General features: G+C 37.8%; 1 protein-coding gene across 12 annotated transcripts in view; it reads right to left on the reverse strand.

Moving 5' to 3' along the window:
* Positions 1-18,376, reverse strand: part of Ercc6l2 (ERCC excision repair 6 like 2) — a 267,327-nt gene that overhangs the window by 207,279 nt on the left and 41,672 nt on the right. For 11 of the 12 annotated variants that reach the window (XR_010058894.1, XR_010058892.1, XR_010058893.1 and 8 more), the window contains 3 exons: positions 17,816-17,887; positions 17,027-17,172; positions 7,019-7,114 (listed from right to left, as the gene is read on the reverse strand). Coding sequence is in view for 8 of the 12 variants with exons in the window: in XM_039096261.2 (XP_038952189.1) it covers positions 7,019-7,114; positions 17,027-17,172; positions 17,816-17,887 (314 nt within the window). In the remaining 4 variants the exon portion in view is untranslated. Of the gene's footprint in view, positions 1-7,018; positions 7,115-16,881; positions 17,173-17,815; positions 17,888-18,376 lie in introns of those variants that run through there. The other variant, XM_039096263.2, reaches the window with a different exon arrangement.

Below are 18,376 nucleotides of genomic sequence, written 5' to 3' on the forward strand. Positions count from 1 at the left end.
CCCTTTGCTGTATCAATTAAGATAAATGAGTACTTTCTTTCCTCATTTATCAGTGTGGTACGTTACAGTGATTTTTGTGTAGTATTTGACCATCCTTGAACACCAGAAATAATCCTCTATATCATCTGTTCAACGTGCTTCTTAGTTTTGCGTGAACACTTAATTAGACACTTGAAGTCTTCTGCATTACTATGCACAAGGATACTGGTTTGTCATTCTCTTGTAGAGTGAGTTATTGGCATTAGGTTACATAATGCAGGTCTCACAAGATAATGGAAGTGATTCTTCAGCATCAATGTTTTGGAGAATTTTGTAGCAGTGTTAATTATTTGTAGGACTAACAATAACATACCATCCAGTTTCTGGCTTCTCTTTGATGGGTTGTGACTGTGAGTTCATCTCTTTACATACAGATATATCATAGTTTTCTACTTCTTAGTCAGCCTTGCCAGCTGTGTATGTCTAGGAAATTGTCCATTTTTCCTAGGCCATTAAATGTGTTGGTATAAACTTGTTCACAGTACTCTGATAATCAGATTTCTGCAAGTTAGGCAGTAATGCCCTTTTTTATGATTTCTGTTATTTGAGCCTTGTCTCTGTAAGTCAATCTAGACAAAAGTTTGTCAATTTTTCAGTATTTTCAAAGACAGAATCCCATGTTTCTTAAAAAAGATTTTTTTTTAGCTATTTTTTCTTTCTTTTCTAAACTATGTTATTTTCCTCCCTTGTTTTTCTAACTTGGGGATTAATTTGTTTGTTTTTTTTCCCTTCTTGCAAGTATGATCATGGATCTAAAAGCTTCTTGGTAAGGATTTACAGCTATAAATTTCCTTCTTATTTCTACTATATCACGTAAGTTTTCAAATGATGTGTTTCTAAGACAGTTCAAGTTTCCTTTGCTGTTTCTTTTCTTACCAGCTGGGTTTGAGTTTGATGTTTTATTTATAGATATCTGTGAGTACACTGTTTTATTCACAGATATTTGTGAATTTTTGAGTTTTTCCTTCTGCTGCTAACTTCTAGTATCTATCTACTGCAAATAAAAATAAAATACTGAACATTTATTTTTAAGTATATTAAGGCTTTTTGCTGATTAATATGTGAATGCTATTCTAGAGAACACTTCATGTGTACTGGAGGAAAGCACGATTTGCTGATGCTCTGTTGGAACAGAGCATCTGTTACATCTAGTCTGAGGTGCTGCTTCGGTCCCATTTGCTGTGACTTGTACCATCCATCCATGACTGACTCTGAGGTAGGACAGTCTACCACTACTGCTGTAGAGCTGTCAGTTTCCCCTTTAATTCTGTCAGTTTGCTTCAGTGTGTCTAGAGCTTCAATGTTTGTATACTTTTGTTTGTAACTGTTATAATGTTGTTACAGTGACTTAAAAAATATCGTTACATAATGTCCCCCCTTTACTCTTATAGCAGGTTTTGACTTAAGAATCAACTGTGCCTTCTGTTGACACAGTACCTCTGCTCTTTTACTTCACGGAGTATTTTTTTCCATCTCATCACTTCAACTTACACATATCCTTAAATTTATACTGAGATTTTTATAGATATCAGGTAGTCAGACACTCCTTTTTAATTCGTTCTTAGATTTATGTCTTTTGATCTGGGAGTTTAATCCATCTATGTTCAAACAAGAAAACAAAGGAGGTCTCGCTTTAGCTGGTTCATTTGTTTCTTGAGGGAGGGTCTCTCCCTAGATGTTCTTCATCTATATAGACCAGGCTGGCCTCAAATGCACAAAAACATGCCTGCCTCGGCCTACCAGGTGCCATCTCTGCTGTTTTTAACTGTTACACTTCTGTCATTACTGATTTTCCTTTGTGTTTTTAGTTGATTTTTTATTTTTAGTGACACATTATAAACTCTTTCCTCGGTTGTTTACATATATACAAAATAAATATGCATGTGTATATGTGTTACAAATTACATCCTTATATATTATAAATGCACAGATAGATTTATAAACATGTTATGCATTTTCCTTTAGGTTTCTGTTGAAAACAAAAGTTACAATTCTATTATGTTTGTATTTGCCTATACTGGTGAGTTCTATTTTCATAAGGCTTTGAGTTACGGTCTGCTGTCTTTTCATTTCAACTTAAGCTTTTCCTTCAGCAGTTTTTTTACAGGAAATACTAGTTGGTCATCAACTTGTTCACCTTTTGTTTGTGTGAGAATGACCTAAGTTCTCCTTTATTTGTGAGTGACTACCTTGTTCAAAAATAAATTCTAAACTTATATATCCTTTTTTTTAATTGTTTCTCAGCTGACAAGTTGATACATGTATTATTATATATTATTAAATATATATTCAAATTAGTAATATATTGGATATTAGTATGTCCAATAATTATATAAATATATATGATATATTGGAATATACATTGGAGTAGTTATATATAAGTATATATATGTATATATATATATTTTTTTTTAAACACATTAGCACACTGCTTTCTGATCTCTAGGTTTAGCTAGGCTAATTGTAGCTAAGCCTTTTAGAGATCAGTTCCACACAACATGCAGCTTAATCCTGCCACTTCAGGCCTTTCTCTTTTGTTTTTATCTGCTGACACCCTGAAAAGGTCTTGGTGTGGATCTCTATGGAATTAACTCAGCATGGAAATTCTTCTTTCTTGTGCTTTCCTTCAAACTCAGGAAGCTTTTCGATAATTATGTCATTTTTTCTCTGCTGAAAATTTCATAATGTATACAATGGTCTATTTGGCAAGAAGAAAGAAAAAAGCGAAGAATAATATAGGAAAATGTCCTTTTTTGGTAAAATTTATTTTTTTCTTCTTTTAAAAGATTTCTCTTTAGGCTTGATAAGTTGAAGTTCACAGATCCTTTTTCTTCTCTCTAAGTCAATGATAAATATAGTGCATTTTAGAATTCCAGAACTGAATGGCAGATCCAGAATATTTCTATTTTTGTTCTCATAAATTTTATTTCTGTTGATACTCTCATTTGTCCACCAGTATTTTTCAAGTATTCTTTAGTTCTTCTTCTGTGTGTTCTTCCAATTTTTAGATGGTTATTTTAATGTCTGTCTTGTATTATGCTATCTATCTTTTAAGGGCAGTTTATGAGACTGGTTTGTTGTTACTCTGAAAAGACCATATTTTCCTGTTATAACTTTAGAACAACATAAAATACTCCCAATACTTCCAAACACTTGCACAGAATTTAAAAACAACTACAGGGGTTGGGATGAAGCTCAGTGGTAGAGCACCCACCTAGCATGTGCATAGTCCTGCCATGCCAAGAACTGGGAAATAAGTATCCAATGCTGTTAAGTTCACAGTGGCTTCCATGTACTACTGGACCCACTGCTGTCCTTCACAGCTTCTGCCAGCCTTCTACCAATCCTCCAGGAAGCCCAGACAGGTTGGAAGGTTCACAGAGTTGTGGACTGTCCTTTTCTGACTCACGAGGGACCAAGGCCTTGCCTTTCTTTGTTGTACTACACTATGTATGCAGGGAGGGAAGAGGTAGGAGATTCACAAGGATGAGTATGAGCATAAAAATTCCAGTGTAACCTTGGTTGGGGAGTTCGCCTGGTTGCTTGAGACCTTTGGCTTCACTAACACAACAGAGAGGAGCAAGCACTTGTACCATCTGTATTCACAAACTTCTATAGCAGTATCAGTTTTTAATATATATCTCAGCATTTTGATGTGGTTAAATTACATTGGCTGCATGCTTCTTATTTTCTAGGGCTTTTATCTTTTAGATCCATAGACCATGCCTTTGTGATTTCAGTTGAAATGCATGGCCATTTTTTAAATGTGCTGTGTGTAAAAATATTGAGTATTTTGTTACTAAGTTATAACATTAAGCTGTAATTCTTACCATTTGTCTTTTCCTATACCTAGCTGTTGTATTTGGAAAGAGCAACATGAGTTCCTAACAGGAGTGGGCCCGCCCAGGGTTCTCTCTGCCCCACCTTTCCCTTTGCTTCTTTTCTCCATGTTCTCTTCCCTCTTCTTTGTCTCTTCTCTTCTTTTCTCCATGTTGTTCTCCTATGTCCTCCTTCCTTTTCTATGTTCTCTTCTCCTCTCTGGATTCTTCCATGTTCTTGCCACTGCATTTTCATTCTCTGTTCTCCTTTCTTCTTTGCTCTCTTTCTCCTTACTTATAAGATTCTGGGCTTGGATGTGAAGCAACTGTTACACCATTCTCATGCATCATACCTTCTTTGCTTTACAATGTTTTGGTTAAATTCTACTAAGAATTTACTTAATACTAATATTGCCATTCTTCATTAAGTTTGATTACTATCTTTCTGGTGGTTATCTTGCATATTTTAAATCATGTATATATGTTTATGTTTCTGTGTATGAATCTGCATGCATGAATCTGAGCACAGAAGTGCAATGCCTCAGATGCCAGATACACTGAAGGCCATGAGCTGCCCAGTATGGGTCCTGGGAAGAAAATCCGAGTCTTCTGCAGTAGTAGTAAATGCCCTTAGTAATGCTTCAGCCCTCTCTGGACTCTCATAATTCATAGCTTTTATTTTCAGTCTTCTGCATCTTTCTTTTTTTTTTTTAAAGATTTTATTTATTATATATATAAGTACATTGTAGCTGTCTTCGGACACACCAGAAGAGGGCATCGGATCCCACTACAGATGGTTGTGAGCCACCATGTCGTTGCTGGGAATTGAACTCAGGACCTCTGGAAGAGCAGTCAATGCCCTTAACTGCTGAGCCATCTCTCCGGCCCCATCTTTCTTATTTTACACATTTCGTAAGTGTATGTTTGAATCTAACTTTTCCATTTTATCACTGTTCTGCTTTTTCTTCTTAGAGAGTTCTAACCTACTCAAATGCACATGCACAGTCACATGTACATACGTACACACATACATATGAAATAAAATAATGAAACCACAGAGCAGTGACTCTCAACTTTCCTAACACTGCGACCCTTTAATTGTGGTGCCCCCAATCAAAACATTCCTTTTTTGCTATTTTATAACTATAATTTTACTGCTCTTATGAATCCTAACACAAATATGTGTTTTACCAAAATCTTAGGTAAACTGTGAAAGACCCACATGTTGAAAACCACTGCTGAAAAGCCTTACTCCATCTGTAGAAGCAGGACGTGTGGAGACCAGGTAGAACTGGTCACTGTATATTCAAAGGACCAAGTGATCACTGTGCCTCATTTTTACAGGTTTTGCTCCCTAATTTTTTTCTAGCATTTAAAAATAGCACTGTTACAAATTTTGAAACATGATCGTGATATTGTTTCCTGAAAGGAAAGAAAAATTCTAATAGTTCCTTCTTCCAGCACAATCTTGATGCTTCACTAGAACTATGTTGAGCTCCAATTCCTAACTATTGATATTTTTATATCATCCTTCAATGTTTGGGAGAATTTTTCCTTTATAGTTAATTGCAGGAAGCCTCTTAGCTATACTGTCAATAAATTTTAGCCCTCACTATACACATAGGATCCTTCTCTGACCATCACTGATCTGTTGGCTTGAGCACACTCCTGAGTTCTTAGGCATCATATTGCTTTTAATCTTGCCTTACATAACAACGTATCAGTCACTGATCATAATCACAAGTCACAGTTTTCTTTCTCATGAGGTCCTAACTGTAGCCACAGAGTTGAGAAGTATGACCAGCAGAAATGAGCCTGATTCCCATTTATTGCTTACTTGATTTGGAGTGGGGGGAATTTGTATTTATAAATCCTCTTATTTCTCACTCTGGGGTGTTTCAGTCCTCTTTATTTTCACAATTGAAAATATAATAAATATAAACATTCCATCTCCCAAAATAATTGGCCATTATTTTTACTATTTGGCAGCTCTTCAAAATTAACCATGCTCTTAAGATATATTGTTAATTCTCTCCCCTTCTTTCATTTTTATTTCTGAACAAACAAATGATTTGGGGGGGGTGTTTTTCTTTCCTTTCTCTTTTCTTCATATTCTACATCTATTTGATTGCACATTGTCTTACACATGCATCCTTCTTTTTTTTTTTTCTTTTTTTCGGAGCTGGGGACCGAACCCAGGGCCTTGCGCTTACTAGGCAAGCGCTCTACCACTGAGCTAAATTCCCAACCCCTACATGCATCCTTCTTACCATATCACTCTCTACTTCATTATTCAGATCTGCTCATGAGTTTTATCTCAGCAAGGCTTTAATTTCTGAGATCATTTTTGCTAACTATATATACATTTCTTTGTTTTGTTATATTATATTATATTATATTATATTATATTATATTTGTCTTTTCCTCATTTTGGTCCCTTCAATGTCTGCTTTTCCTCATGGCTCTTTTATTCTGCTATTTTTGTGAAAGTGTTTCATAATTCTTACTTTCTTTTTTGTAATTAAAATCAAAATATACATGGGTTACATGAGAATGATGGCCTGGATCCCAATGTAGGACACAGGTTTATTCAATTACTTCCCATATTGTGGTCTCTGGAAACCTAGGATTACTTGATTGGCTCCACTGAGTCTAATAAACCAGGAATTTTACTAGTCTCAGTGTTCTACTTAACTGATGAGACGGTTAAGGAACCTGTTCTAGACACACCTTGTGTAAGTATGGAATATAGAGAGGAATCTACATCAGTCTCCCACTCCTCTGTTTCCCAGGAGTAACAACCTCATCTCCCCCACACCCACAAGTTGTCAATTCATGTCAGCAACTGTCAACTTTCTGTTTCTGTTCTGTTCTGCGTACTCTGAATTTGGTTTTTCTCTGGTGAGTCTTTCAGGAGTTTCTCAAAATTTCTGAATTACTAATAACAAACTATTCTACTTGATTTTTTATTATGGTCTTATGTCACATTGATAAGATTTGGAGATAGGAAACAATGGCTAAGAAGTTTAGGGTCATTTTTAATATAAATTCTCACTAGTACCCACCTTTTCTAACTAACCCTTTAAACAGTCTATGAAGTTCAAGGCTGGGTTTTAGATTATAAGAATTCACGGGTCATTTACATTTTGTCAGTATCATACCTGTCAATAGCTTGAAGATCATTGGCTGGATTCCAAGTTGGATCAAATAATATAACAACGTTGGCACCAATGAAATTGAGACCTAGTCCACCAGCCCTGGAAAGAAAACAGCATAAACTGTTGTGAGGGATGGTGGTACACACCCAGCAGGCAGAAGCAGGAGTCAAAGTTATTCTTCTAGTTCTAAGCCTGTCATGGATATTTGGGTTTTGATGGTGGGTAAGTGCATAAAATATGTTCAATGATGAAGTATAAAATTTAATGTAAACCTCCATAGCTTCTGTTCCGAGTGCCTGTTCTAACTGTCTAGCAGTTCACTAAATTTTACAGACTTTGGGTCTGGCTAATTTTGATGTGTGACATTAAATGAAAGGAACAGCAAAACTGAATCTGGGGAAGAGTTTTTCTTTTGTTTTCCTAACTCTGTCTCTTAAGCCTTTTGTTCACCAGTTTCCCACTCTGTCAGGAATATCATCCTATACTCAGACCATTCACACACTAATACTCAAGACAAAAATTGTTAATAGTCCTCTTCCTTAAAACATGTGCCAAATGGATCCTCTTCACGAAGGAGTCATGCTAGATATTTTCATATCTTTAATCCTCTAGATTCATTTGGTAATTTTTTCTCTGATACAGATCTCACTGTGTAGCTCTGCTGACCTGAAACTCACTATGTAGACCAATTAAGCACAAAGGGTTTATTTTGGCTTACAGTTTTGGAGATTTTGGGGGCAAGCATGTCTGTGTTATTCTATTTCTTTGAGGTCTGAAGCAAAGCAAAAACATCAGAGCAAGATGGTTGTGGCAGGAGAAAGCTGCCCATCTCATGGTAGCCAGGAAGGAGGGTGATAGAAAGAAAATATTTGAGCAGAAGTGGGAGAGATGGCTCAACAGTTGAGAACATGCACCATTCTGGCTGATGACCAAGTTAGCAGCACTCATATAGAGACCTCACAATCTTGTATGTCTAACTACAGGGGATCTCAGGCCTCTGACCTCCAAGGGTATCTGCATTCATGGACCCATACATACACTCACACACACACATAATTACAAATAATTCAAATACATATTTTTAAAAGGCTGTGTGCAAAACTGAGAAAGCGGACAGCAAGCTCAATGCCAGCTGCAATGCGTGCATTGTCTAAAACAGCATTTTTTAACCTGTGGGCTGTGACCCCAAAGGAGGTCGCGTATCAGGTATCCTCTATACCAAATATTTAGATTACAATTTATAATAATAGCAAAATTAATAAGAAAAATAATATTATGGTTGAGGTTCACCACAATATGAAGAACTGTATCAACAGGTCATAGTATTAGGAAAGTGAGACCCACTGGTCTAAAACAAAACAGCGACCAGAGAAAGTGGAAAATAAGGGGAATAATTACCCATAAAAAAGATCAAGAGAGAACTGTCTAGGTCAAATCCCAAAGTAACCACACAGAAAGCAGGAAGAAAGGAAGTATAAAAATCATTTCCCCCAAATGGAGACATGTTTTCAGGCCGTGGTGCAACAAATGATTATCACCCAAGGTAAGATTCAAACATCACTGTTAAGTTTCAGTAGACTGCAGAGGAAGAAAAATTCTTATCAGACCCAAAGGGGACCAAGAATCAAAGTGGTATTTAGTGACACTAAATACTAAACAATAATGCTGAAAGAGAGGCCTTCAAAGGCCCGAAAGGAAATTATTTCCGATCTAGATTTCTAGAGTTTGCCAAAGTATGAATTCAAAAGGGAAGGAGGGGTTATGACAAAGTATGTATCAGGGGCGGGGTGGGGGGTAGACAGTTATTTTTTGCACTCCTTGGCTTACAAAGTTATTTGAGAAAACTTTCTAACACCACAGTAAATTAAGAATTAAAATGACACAGGATATGGCTAAAGGTTCCACTACAATAAGGCAGTGAAAAAGGCTGAAAACAGCAGTGTTACTAGGCCTACAAAAGAATTAGCTTAATCAGAAACAATGAGATCAAAGGTTGGCAGCAAAAAAAAAAAAAAAAAATCTTGAGAATGCAGTGGACTCGATGGAAGAGAAAACACAAAGGGGAAAAATTGATAGAGGGAAATATGGGGCCAAAGATTGAGAGATAAACTGAACTCAACTGTGCAAACATGAAACAATGGACCGAATATTAGAACAGAGAGCTGTGTGGCTGTGGTTTGACTATATTAGAACTGGCTGAAAGGTAACAGAGAACCTAGCTTAGTTCTATTTAATCCAACATTCAACAATGCTCAGAAAATCACAATGCAAGTGCCAGATTTTGTTTTCCAAATTTCCAGTGCTAACCTAGTTACTACTAATCTAGTTAGCATTCAGAACTTAAAACAGTAGTAGTTCCCAACAAAGTAAAAGACAGCAGTTAACAGTTGTAGGCAGGAGACAAAGGTCAAAGCCACAGTGGATACGGCTCTTTATGTAATGGCTATACCAAGAATTACTTTGTGAATTTAACCACACAGAAAACCTTCCTTTTCTCATGGGCAAGACAGTTAACAAAAGGCACAGGGAAACCTCATAAATCATTGCTCTCTGAAGCATTTCCACCAGGAACAAAATAAAAACTATAAAATGTACTCAGAAACCATGCACCAAAAGCAAGAGCCAGATGCTTCATATCCCCAAGCACAAAACTGAACAAAGTAAGTTTCCTCTAATAAAAAAGATTCAGGGGCTGGGTATGGTAATGTATACCTTTAAAAACAAAATTACGAACAGCAAAATGGCTCAGCAGGTAAAGGCACTTGCTACATAAGCCTCGGAACCTGAGTCTGATGCCCTCATCCTATGGTTCTCAACCTGTGGTTCGAGACCCACTTGAGGGTCAAATGATCCTTTCACAGGGATCACTTAAGAACAATGGAGAAGACAGATATTTACACTGCAATTCATGAAAGCACCAAAATTACAGTTAGGTAGTAGCAACAAAAACAATTTTATGGTTGGGGATCACTACAATATGAGGAACTGTATTAAAGGGTTGTAGCATTAGGAAGGTTGAGAACCACTGCCCTAACCTCACATACAAGTAGGAGAGGACTAAGTCTACAAAGGTGTTCTTTTTTTTTTTTTTTTTTATTAACTTCAGTATTTCTTATATACATTTCGAGTGTTGTTCCCTTTCCCGGTTTCCGGGCAAACATCCCCCTCCCCCCTCCCCTTCCTTATGGGTGTTCCCCTCCCATCCTCCCCCCATTGACGCCCTCCCCCCAACAATCACGTTCACTGGGGGTTCAGTCTTAGCAGGACCCAGGGCTTCCCCTTCCATTGGTGCTCTTACTAGGATATTCATTGCTACCTATGAGGTCAGAGTCCAGGGTCAGTCCATGTATAGTCTTTAGGTAGTGGCTTAGTCCCTGGAAGCTCTGGTTGCTTGGCATTGTTGTACATATGGGGTCTCGAGCCCCTTCAAGCTCTTCCAGTTCTTTCTCTGATTCCTTCAACGGGGGTCCTATTCTCAGTTCAGTGGTTTGCTGCTGGCATTCGCCTCTGTATTTGCTGTATTCTGGCTGTGTCTCTCAGGAGCGATCTACATCCGGCTCCTGTCGGTCTGCACTTCTTTGCTTCATCCATCTTGTCTAATTGGGTGGCTGTATATGTATGGGCCACGTGTGGGGCAGGCTCTGAATGGGTGTTCCTTCAGTCTCTGTTTTAATCTTTGCCTCTCCCTTCCCTGCCAAGGGTATTCTTTTTCCTCATTTAAAGAAGGAGTGAAGCATTCACATTTTGATCATCCGTCTTGAGTTTCATTTGTTCTAGGGATCTAGGGTAATTCAAGCATTTGGGCTAATAGCCACTTATCAATGAGTGCATACCATGTATGTCTTTCTGTGATTGGGTTAGCTCACTCAGGATGATATTTTCCAGTTCGAACCATTTGCCTACGAATTTCATAAACTCATTGTTTTTGATAGCTGAGTAATATTCCATTGTGTAGATGTACCACATTTTCTGTATCCATTCCTCTGTTGAAGGGCATCTGGGTTCTTTCCAGTTTCTGGCTATTATAAATAAGGCTGCGATGAACATAGTGGAGCACATGTCTCTTTTATATGTTGAGGCATCTTTTGGGTATATGCCCAAGAGAGGTATAGCTGGATCCTCAGGCAGTTCAACGTCCAATTTTCTGAGGAACCTCCAGACTGATTTCCAGAATGGTTTTATCAGTCTGCAATCCCACCAACAATGGAGGAGTGTTCCTCTTTCTCCACATCCTCGCCAGCATCTGCTGTCACCTGAGTTTTTGATCTTAGCCATTCTCACTGGTGTGAGGTGAAATCTCCGGGTTGTTTTGATTTGCATTTCCCTTATGACTAAAGATATTGAACATTTCTTTAGGTGTTTCTCAGCCATTCGGCATTCCTCAGCTGTGAATTCTTTGTTTAGCTCTGAACCCCATTTTTTAATAGGGTTGTTTCCCTGCGGTCTAACTTCTTGAGTTCTTTGTATATTTTGGATATAAGGCCTCTATCTGTTGTAGGATTGGTAAAGATCTTTTCCCAATCTGTTGGTTGCCGTTTTGTCCTAACCACAGTGTCCTTTGCCTTACAGAAGCTTTGCAGTTTTATGAGATCCCATTTGTCGATTCTTGATCTTAGAGCGTAAGCCATTGGTGTTTTGTTCAGGAAATTTTTTCCAGTGCCCGTGTGTTCCAGATGCTTCCCTAGTTTTTCTTCTATTAGTTTGAGTGTGTCTGGTTTGATGTGGAGGTCCTTGATCCACTTGGACTTAAGCTTTGTACAGGGTGATAAGCATGGATCGATCTGCATTCTTCTACATGTTGACCCCCAGTTGAACCAGCACCATTTGCTGAAAATGCTATCTTTTTTCCATTGGATGGTTTTGGCTCCTTTGTCAAAAATCAAGTGACCATAGGTGTGTGGGTTCATTTCTGGGTCTTCAATTCTATTCCATTGGTCTATCTGTCTGTCTCTGTACCAATACCATGCAGTTTTTATCACTATTGCTCTGTAATACTGCTTGAGTTCAAGGATAGTGATTCCCCCTGAAGTCCTTTTATTGTTGAGGATAGCTTTAGCTATCCTGGGTTTTTTGTTATTCCAGATGAATTTGCAAATTGTTCTGTCTAACTCTTTGAAGAATTGGATTGGTATTTTGATGGGGATTGCGTTGAATCTGTAGATTGCTTTTGGTAAAATGGCCATTTTTACTATATTAATCCTGCCAATCCATGAGCATGGGAGATCTTTCCATCTTCTGAGGTCTTCTTCAATTTCTTTCCTCAGTGTCTTGAAGTTCTTATTGTACAGATCTTTTACTTGCTTCGTTAAAGTCACACCGAGGTACTTTATATTATTTGGGTCTATTATGAAGGGTGTCGTTTCCCTAATTTCTTTCTCGGCTTGTTTCTCTTTTGTATAGAGGAAGGCAACTGATTTATTTGAGTTAATTTTATACCCAGCCACTTTGCTGAAGTTGTTTATCAGCTTTAGTAGTTCTCTGGTGGAACTTTTGGGATCACTTAAATATACTATCATATCATCTGCAAATAGTGATATTTTGACCTCTTCTTTTCCGATCTGTATCCCCTTGATCTCCTTTTGTTCTCTGATTGCTCTGGCTAGAACTTCAAGAACTATATTGAATAAGTAGGGAGAGAGGGGGCAGCCTTGTCTAGTCCCTGATTTTAGTGGGATTGCTTCAAGTTTCTCTCCATTTAGTTTAATGTTAGCAACTGGTTTGCTGTATATGGCTTTTACTATGTTTAGGTATGGGCCTTGAATTCCTATTCTTTCCAGGACTTTTATCATGAAGGGGTGTTGAATTTTGTCAAATGCTTTCTCAGCATCTAATGAAATGATCATGTGGTTTTGTTCTTTCAGTTTGTTTATATAATGGATCACATTGATGGTTTTCCGTATATTAAACCATCCCTGCATGCCTGGGATGAAGCCTACTTGATCATGGTGGATGATTGTTTTGATGTGCTCTTGAATTCGGTTTGCCAGAATTTTATTGAGTATTTTTGCGTCGATATTCATAAGGGAAATTGGTCTGAAGTTCTCTTTCTTTGTTGTGTCTTTGTGTGGTTTAGGTATAAGAGTAATTGTGGCTTCATAGAAGGTATTCGGTAGTGATCTATCTGTTTCAATTTTGTGGAATAGTTTGGATAATATTGGTATGAGGTCTTCTATGAAGGTTTGATAGAATTCTGAACTAAACCCGTCTGGACCTGGGCTCTTTTTGGTTGGGAGACCTTTAATGACTGCTTCTATTTCCTTAGGAGTTATGGGGTTGTTTAACTGGTTTATCTGTTCCTGATTTAACTTCGGTACCTGGTATCTGTCTAGGAAATTGTCCATTTCCTGAAGATTTTCAAGTTTTGTTGAATATAGGTTTTTATAGTAAGATCTGATGATTTTTTGAATTTCCTCTGAATCTGTAGTTATGTCTCCCTTTTCATTTCTGATTTTGTTAATTTGGACGTACTCTCTGTGTCCTCTCGTTAGTCTGGCTAAGGGTTTATCTATCTTGTTGATTTTCTCAAAGAACCAACTTTTGGTTCTGTTGATTCTTTCTATGGTCCTTTTTGTTTCTACTTGGTTGATTTCAGCTCTGAGTTTGATTATTTCCTGCCTTCTACTCCTCCTGGGTGTATTTGCTTCTTTTTGTTCTAGAGCTTTTAGGTGTGCTGCCAAGCTGCTGACATATGCTCTTTCCTGTTTCTTTCTGCAGGCACTCAGCGCTATGAGTTTTCCTCTTAGCACAGCTTTCATTGTGTCCCATAAGTTTGGGTATGTTGTACCTTCATTTTCATTAAATTCTAAAAAGTTTTTAATTTCTTTCTTTATTTCTTCCTTGACCAGGTTATCATTGAGTAGAGCATTGTTCAATTTCCACGTATATGTGGGCATTCTTCCCTTATTGTTATTGAAGACCAGTTTTACGCCGTGGTGGTCCGATAGCACGCATGGGATTATTTCTATCTTTCTGTACCTGTTGAGGCCCGTTTTTGACACACAGGCTTATAGGACAGTCTAGCCACTGTCAGAAATAGCAGAACAAAGTAACACTAGAGATAATCTGATGGCGAGAGGCAAGCGTAGGAACCCAAGCAACAGAAACCAAGACTACCTGGCATCATCGGAGCCCAATTCTCCCACCAAAACAAACATGGACTATCCATACACACCAGAAAAGCGAGATCTAGTTTCAAAATCATATTTGATCATGATGCTGGAGGACTTCAAGAAAGACGTGAAGAACTCCCTTAGAGAAACACAGGAAAACGTTAATAAACAAGTAGAAGCCTACAGAAAGGAATCGCAAAAATCCCTGAAAGAATTCCAGGAAAACATAAATAAACAAGTAGAAGCCCATAGAGAGGAGACACAAAAATCCCTGAAAGAATTCCAGGAAAACACAATCAAACAGTTGAAGGAATTAAAAATGGAAATAGAAGCAATCAAGAAAGAACACATGGAAACAACCCTGGATATAGAAAACCTAAAGAAGAGACAAGGAGCTGTAGATACAAGCTTCACCAACAGAATACAAGAGATGGAAGAGAGAATCTCAGGAGCAGAAGATTCCATAGAAATCATTGACTCAACTGTCAAAGATAATGTAAAGCGGAAAAAGCTACTGGTCCAAAACATACAGGAAATCCAGGACTCAATGAGAAGATCAAACCTAAGGATAATAGGTATAGAAGAGAGTGAAGACTCCCAGCTCAAAGGACCAGTAAATATCTTCAACAAAATCATAGAAGAAAACTTCCCTAACCTAAAAAAAGAGATACCCATAGGCATACAAGAAGCCTACAGAACTCCAAATAGATTGGACCAGAAAAGAAACACCTCCCGTCACATAATTGTCAAAACACCAAACGCACAAAATAAAGAAAGAATATTAAAAGCAGTAAGGGAAAAAGGTCAAGTAACATATAAAGGCAGACCTATCAGAATCACACCAGACTTCTCGCCAGAAACTATGAAGGCCAGAAGATCCTGGACTGATGTCATACAGACCCTAAGAGAACACAAATGCCAGCCCAGGTTACTGTATCCTGCAAAACTCTCAATTAACATAGATGGAGAAACCAAGATATTCCATGACAAAACCAAATTTACACAATATCTTTCTACAAATCCAGCACTACAAAGGATAATAAATGGTAAAGCCCAACATAAGGAGGCAAGCTATACCCTAGAAGAAGCAAGAAACTAATCGTCTTGGCAACAAAACAAAGAGAATGAAAGCACACAAACATAACCTCACATCCAAATATGAATATAACAGGAAGCAATAATCACTATTCCTTAATATCTCTCAACATCAATGGCCTCAACTCCCCAATAAAAAGAAATAGATTAACAAACTGGATACGCAACGAGGACCCTGCATTCTGCTGCCTACAGGAAACACACCTCAGAGACAAAGACAGACACTACCTCAGAGTGAAAGGCTGGAAAACAACTTTCCAAGCAAATGGTCAGAAGAAGCAAGCTGGAGTAGCCATTCTAATATCAAATAAAATCAATTTTCAACTAAAAGTCATCAAAAAAGATAAGGAAGGACACTTCATATTCATCAAAGGAAAAATCCACCAAGATGAACTCTCAATCCTAAATATCTATGCCCCAAATACAAGGGCACCTACATACGTAAAAGAAACCTTACTAAAGCTCAAAACACACATTGCACCTCACACAATAATAGTGGGAGATTTCAACATCCCACTCTCATCAATGGACAGATCATGGAAACAGAAATTAAACAGAGATGTAGACAGACTAAGAGAAATCATGAGCCAAATGGACTTAACGGATATTTATAGAACATTCTATCCTAAAGCAAAAGGATATACCTTCTTCTCAGCTCCTCATGGTACTTTCTCCAAAATTGACCATATAATTGTACAAAGGTGTTCTTTTACCTTCACATACGTACCATGGCAAAAGCTTTCTACAACAATGAATAAACACACATATATGCATACATACATAATTTCAAAAAACTTTTAAACATGACTAAAATTACTAAAGAGGTAAAGGACTAGAAATTACAGAAGACAACATGCAAATAAGACGATAAGGTGGGTTTGTAAAGATCTAATAGGATTTTTAAAAATGAAAGATTTTCTTTCAATGTTAGGAACGTGTTGGGCACATAGAACTTTTTCAAACACAGTGAGACTAGAGCTGCTGGCTGTTTTCAGCTGGGCCTGAGGTAGTCATGATGGGCTCTGCAGTGCTGGGACCTCCGTCCAGTGTTTACACATCTTAAGTTAAGAAGGTTTAGTTGTAGAGCTTAACTGAAGACTACCATACGTATGTCACTCAGTGCTTTGTATGTAAGGAGACGGGTGAGGACATGCTGGATTTCATCCACAGCAATGAGAGCTCAGAGCTTCTCCCTTTTACTCAAGTTCAGTTTGAACTCTACTTTTGCACTTTGCAGTTTATTTCTAAAGTTCTCGGGTTCTCTGTTTGAAAACAGTAATAGCAAATTTATAAAATTCTCACACGTAGTGCCAAAAATAAATAATTATTATGACCCAGGTATCTTCCTTAGGTTGTTTCTACCGACTGAAATCTTTCTCAAAGAGCGCATTTTCTTTAAGCCATTCTAATTAGAGATTCATTAAGTAGGTGCTGGAACAAATTTATTCCTTATAAAATCCAGCAGCAGCTCCAGTTGGGACAAGCAGAGGAGGTAGCAGTGGTGAGATCTGAGTGAGAACTGTGTCCAACTGTTCTGATGGGAGAACCCTCACACTACCCAAGACTCCTGGGAGTCTACATTGCTGCTTTGAATCTTATCTTTTCAGCCTGTCTTTATAAGGAGATGTCAGAATGATGAGGAAATAAAAGATTGCTGTTCTGTTTATAACTGACAGTGTTTTTACTGCTTCTTTACAATCAAAGAAAACGAAGCAACATTAGCTGCTTCGATGAAAATTAATCTCAAAATAGTTTAGAAAACACCCAGACGGAAATTAAGCCATCATATTGTCTTTTCTTTTCTTACATTGTGGAGACAAGACAAATGTTCACATCTTGTGAACTGTTAAACTCTTTCACAATCTTGAGTCTTTCCTCAGACTTTGTGCTTCCATCGAGTCGCCGGTAATCAAGACCTGAAGCCATACAGTACTGCTGCAGCACATCCAACAGCTGTAGAGAAGAAAGGCAGACGCACAGTTTCTGGTCACAAGTTCTGTCCAATCACTGAGGTGATGGTTAGTGAGCACTGACCATTGGGATCACCATTTCTTTCTTCTATGTAATAAGCGATAGATATGGAGTCCTGGGTCATCTGTGGGAGACTGATTCCCTGATATGTGCCAGGCCTAGCCTCTATTTCCAGAACCAAAAAATAAATACTTTCCCTCCCTTTTAACCCATGTATTTCTTTCTGTTATTCTAACACAGACAATCTTTTCTTTTTAGCAAGTGTTTCTTTAAAAACAACAAACTGAAACCAGATAAAAAGAAAATCATTGGTCAAATAACTTATTTAGACCATTTTTTAATTTATGTCATTTTCTAAACTCTAAAAATCCTAAATATCTTAAAAGAACATCAGCAGAAAATACAGCTTTACCTTTGAGTTTCATAGGATGGTGGCACCTCTGTCTAATTTCACATATGTGTGTGTGTGTGTGTGTGTGTGTGTTCGCTAGAAAGGTCTGAGTTGCTTCCCTTACCACAACATGCTCTGTGGATGAGGAGAAAGAGACAGTAATCTGCTACTTCCCTGTGCTTACTGCTTAGGGACCCAGGTGAACCAAGCAAGAACACTGTGGATGGAACTCACCTTGGTGGAAAAGGAGAAGAGAAGAACCTTATCTCTGTGCTTCCTAAAATGATTCAGAAGTTGATCGAGGACCTGGGAAGGAACACAGGGTATCAGTGGGCCAGTACCAACTACAAAATTAAATGTTCAGAAAACACTGGAGACTTCCTGAAAGTGTTCTACACAACACTAATTGCAGCTGTCTCTGCTAACTCCCTTCATATATTCAAAATTAACAAGTACACTACTTATCACACCAAATACTATTCATCATCCTTTTGTCAGTAAGGAGATAAGGCTCCCAAAGCCTGGTTCTCTCATCTGGTTCTACTAAAATGGAGCACTTCAGATGATGGATTAATTTAATTTTCAGAATACACTTTTATACCCACAGTTATGTTAAGACTAAATTAGCAAAACCTGCCTTGTAGCAAGTTAATGGCTTTCTAGACAGACAGTAGGCAATGCTCACAGTTCCTTTTCTGCAGGTTCTGAGAGACCTGATGCTCACCTCTGAGGCACACATCTCTTCTCACTCTCTTCTCTTTGTTTATTTACAGACAGCCCTGACTTCCAGATATG

This window comes from Rattus norvegicus, chromosome 17 (assembly GCF_036323735.1).
Source record: "Rattus norvegicus strain BN/NHsdMcwi chromosome 17, GRCr8, whole genome shotgun sequence".
In the NCBI taxonomy this organism is placed as follows: domain Eukaryota; kingdom Metazoa; phylum Chordata; class Mammalia; order Rodentia; family Muridae; genus Rattus; species Rattus norvegicus.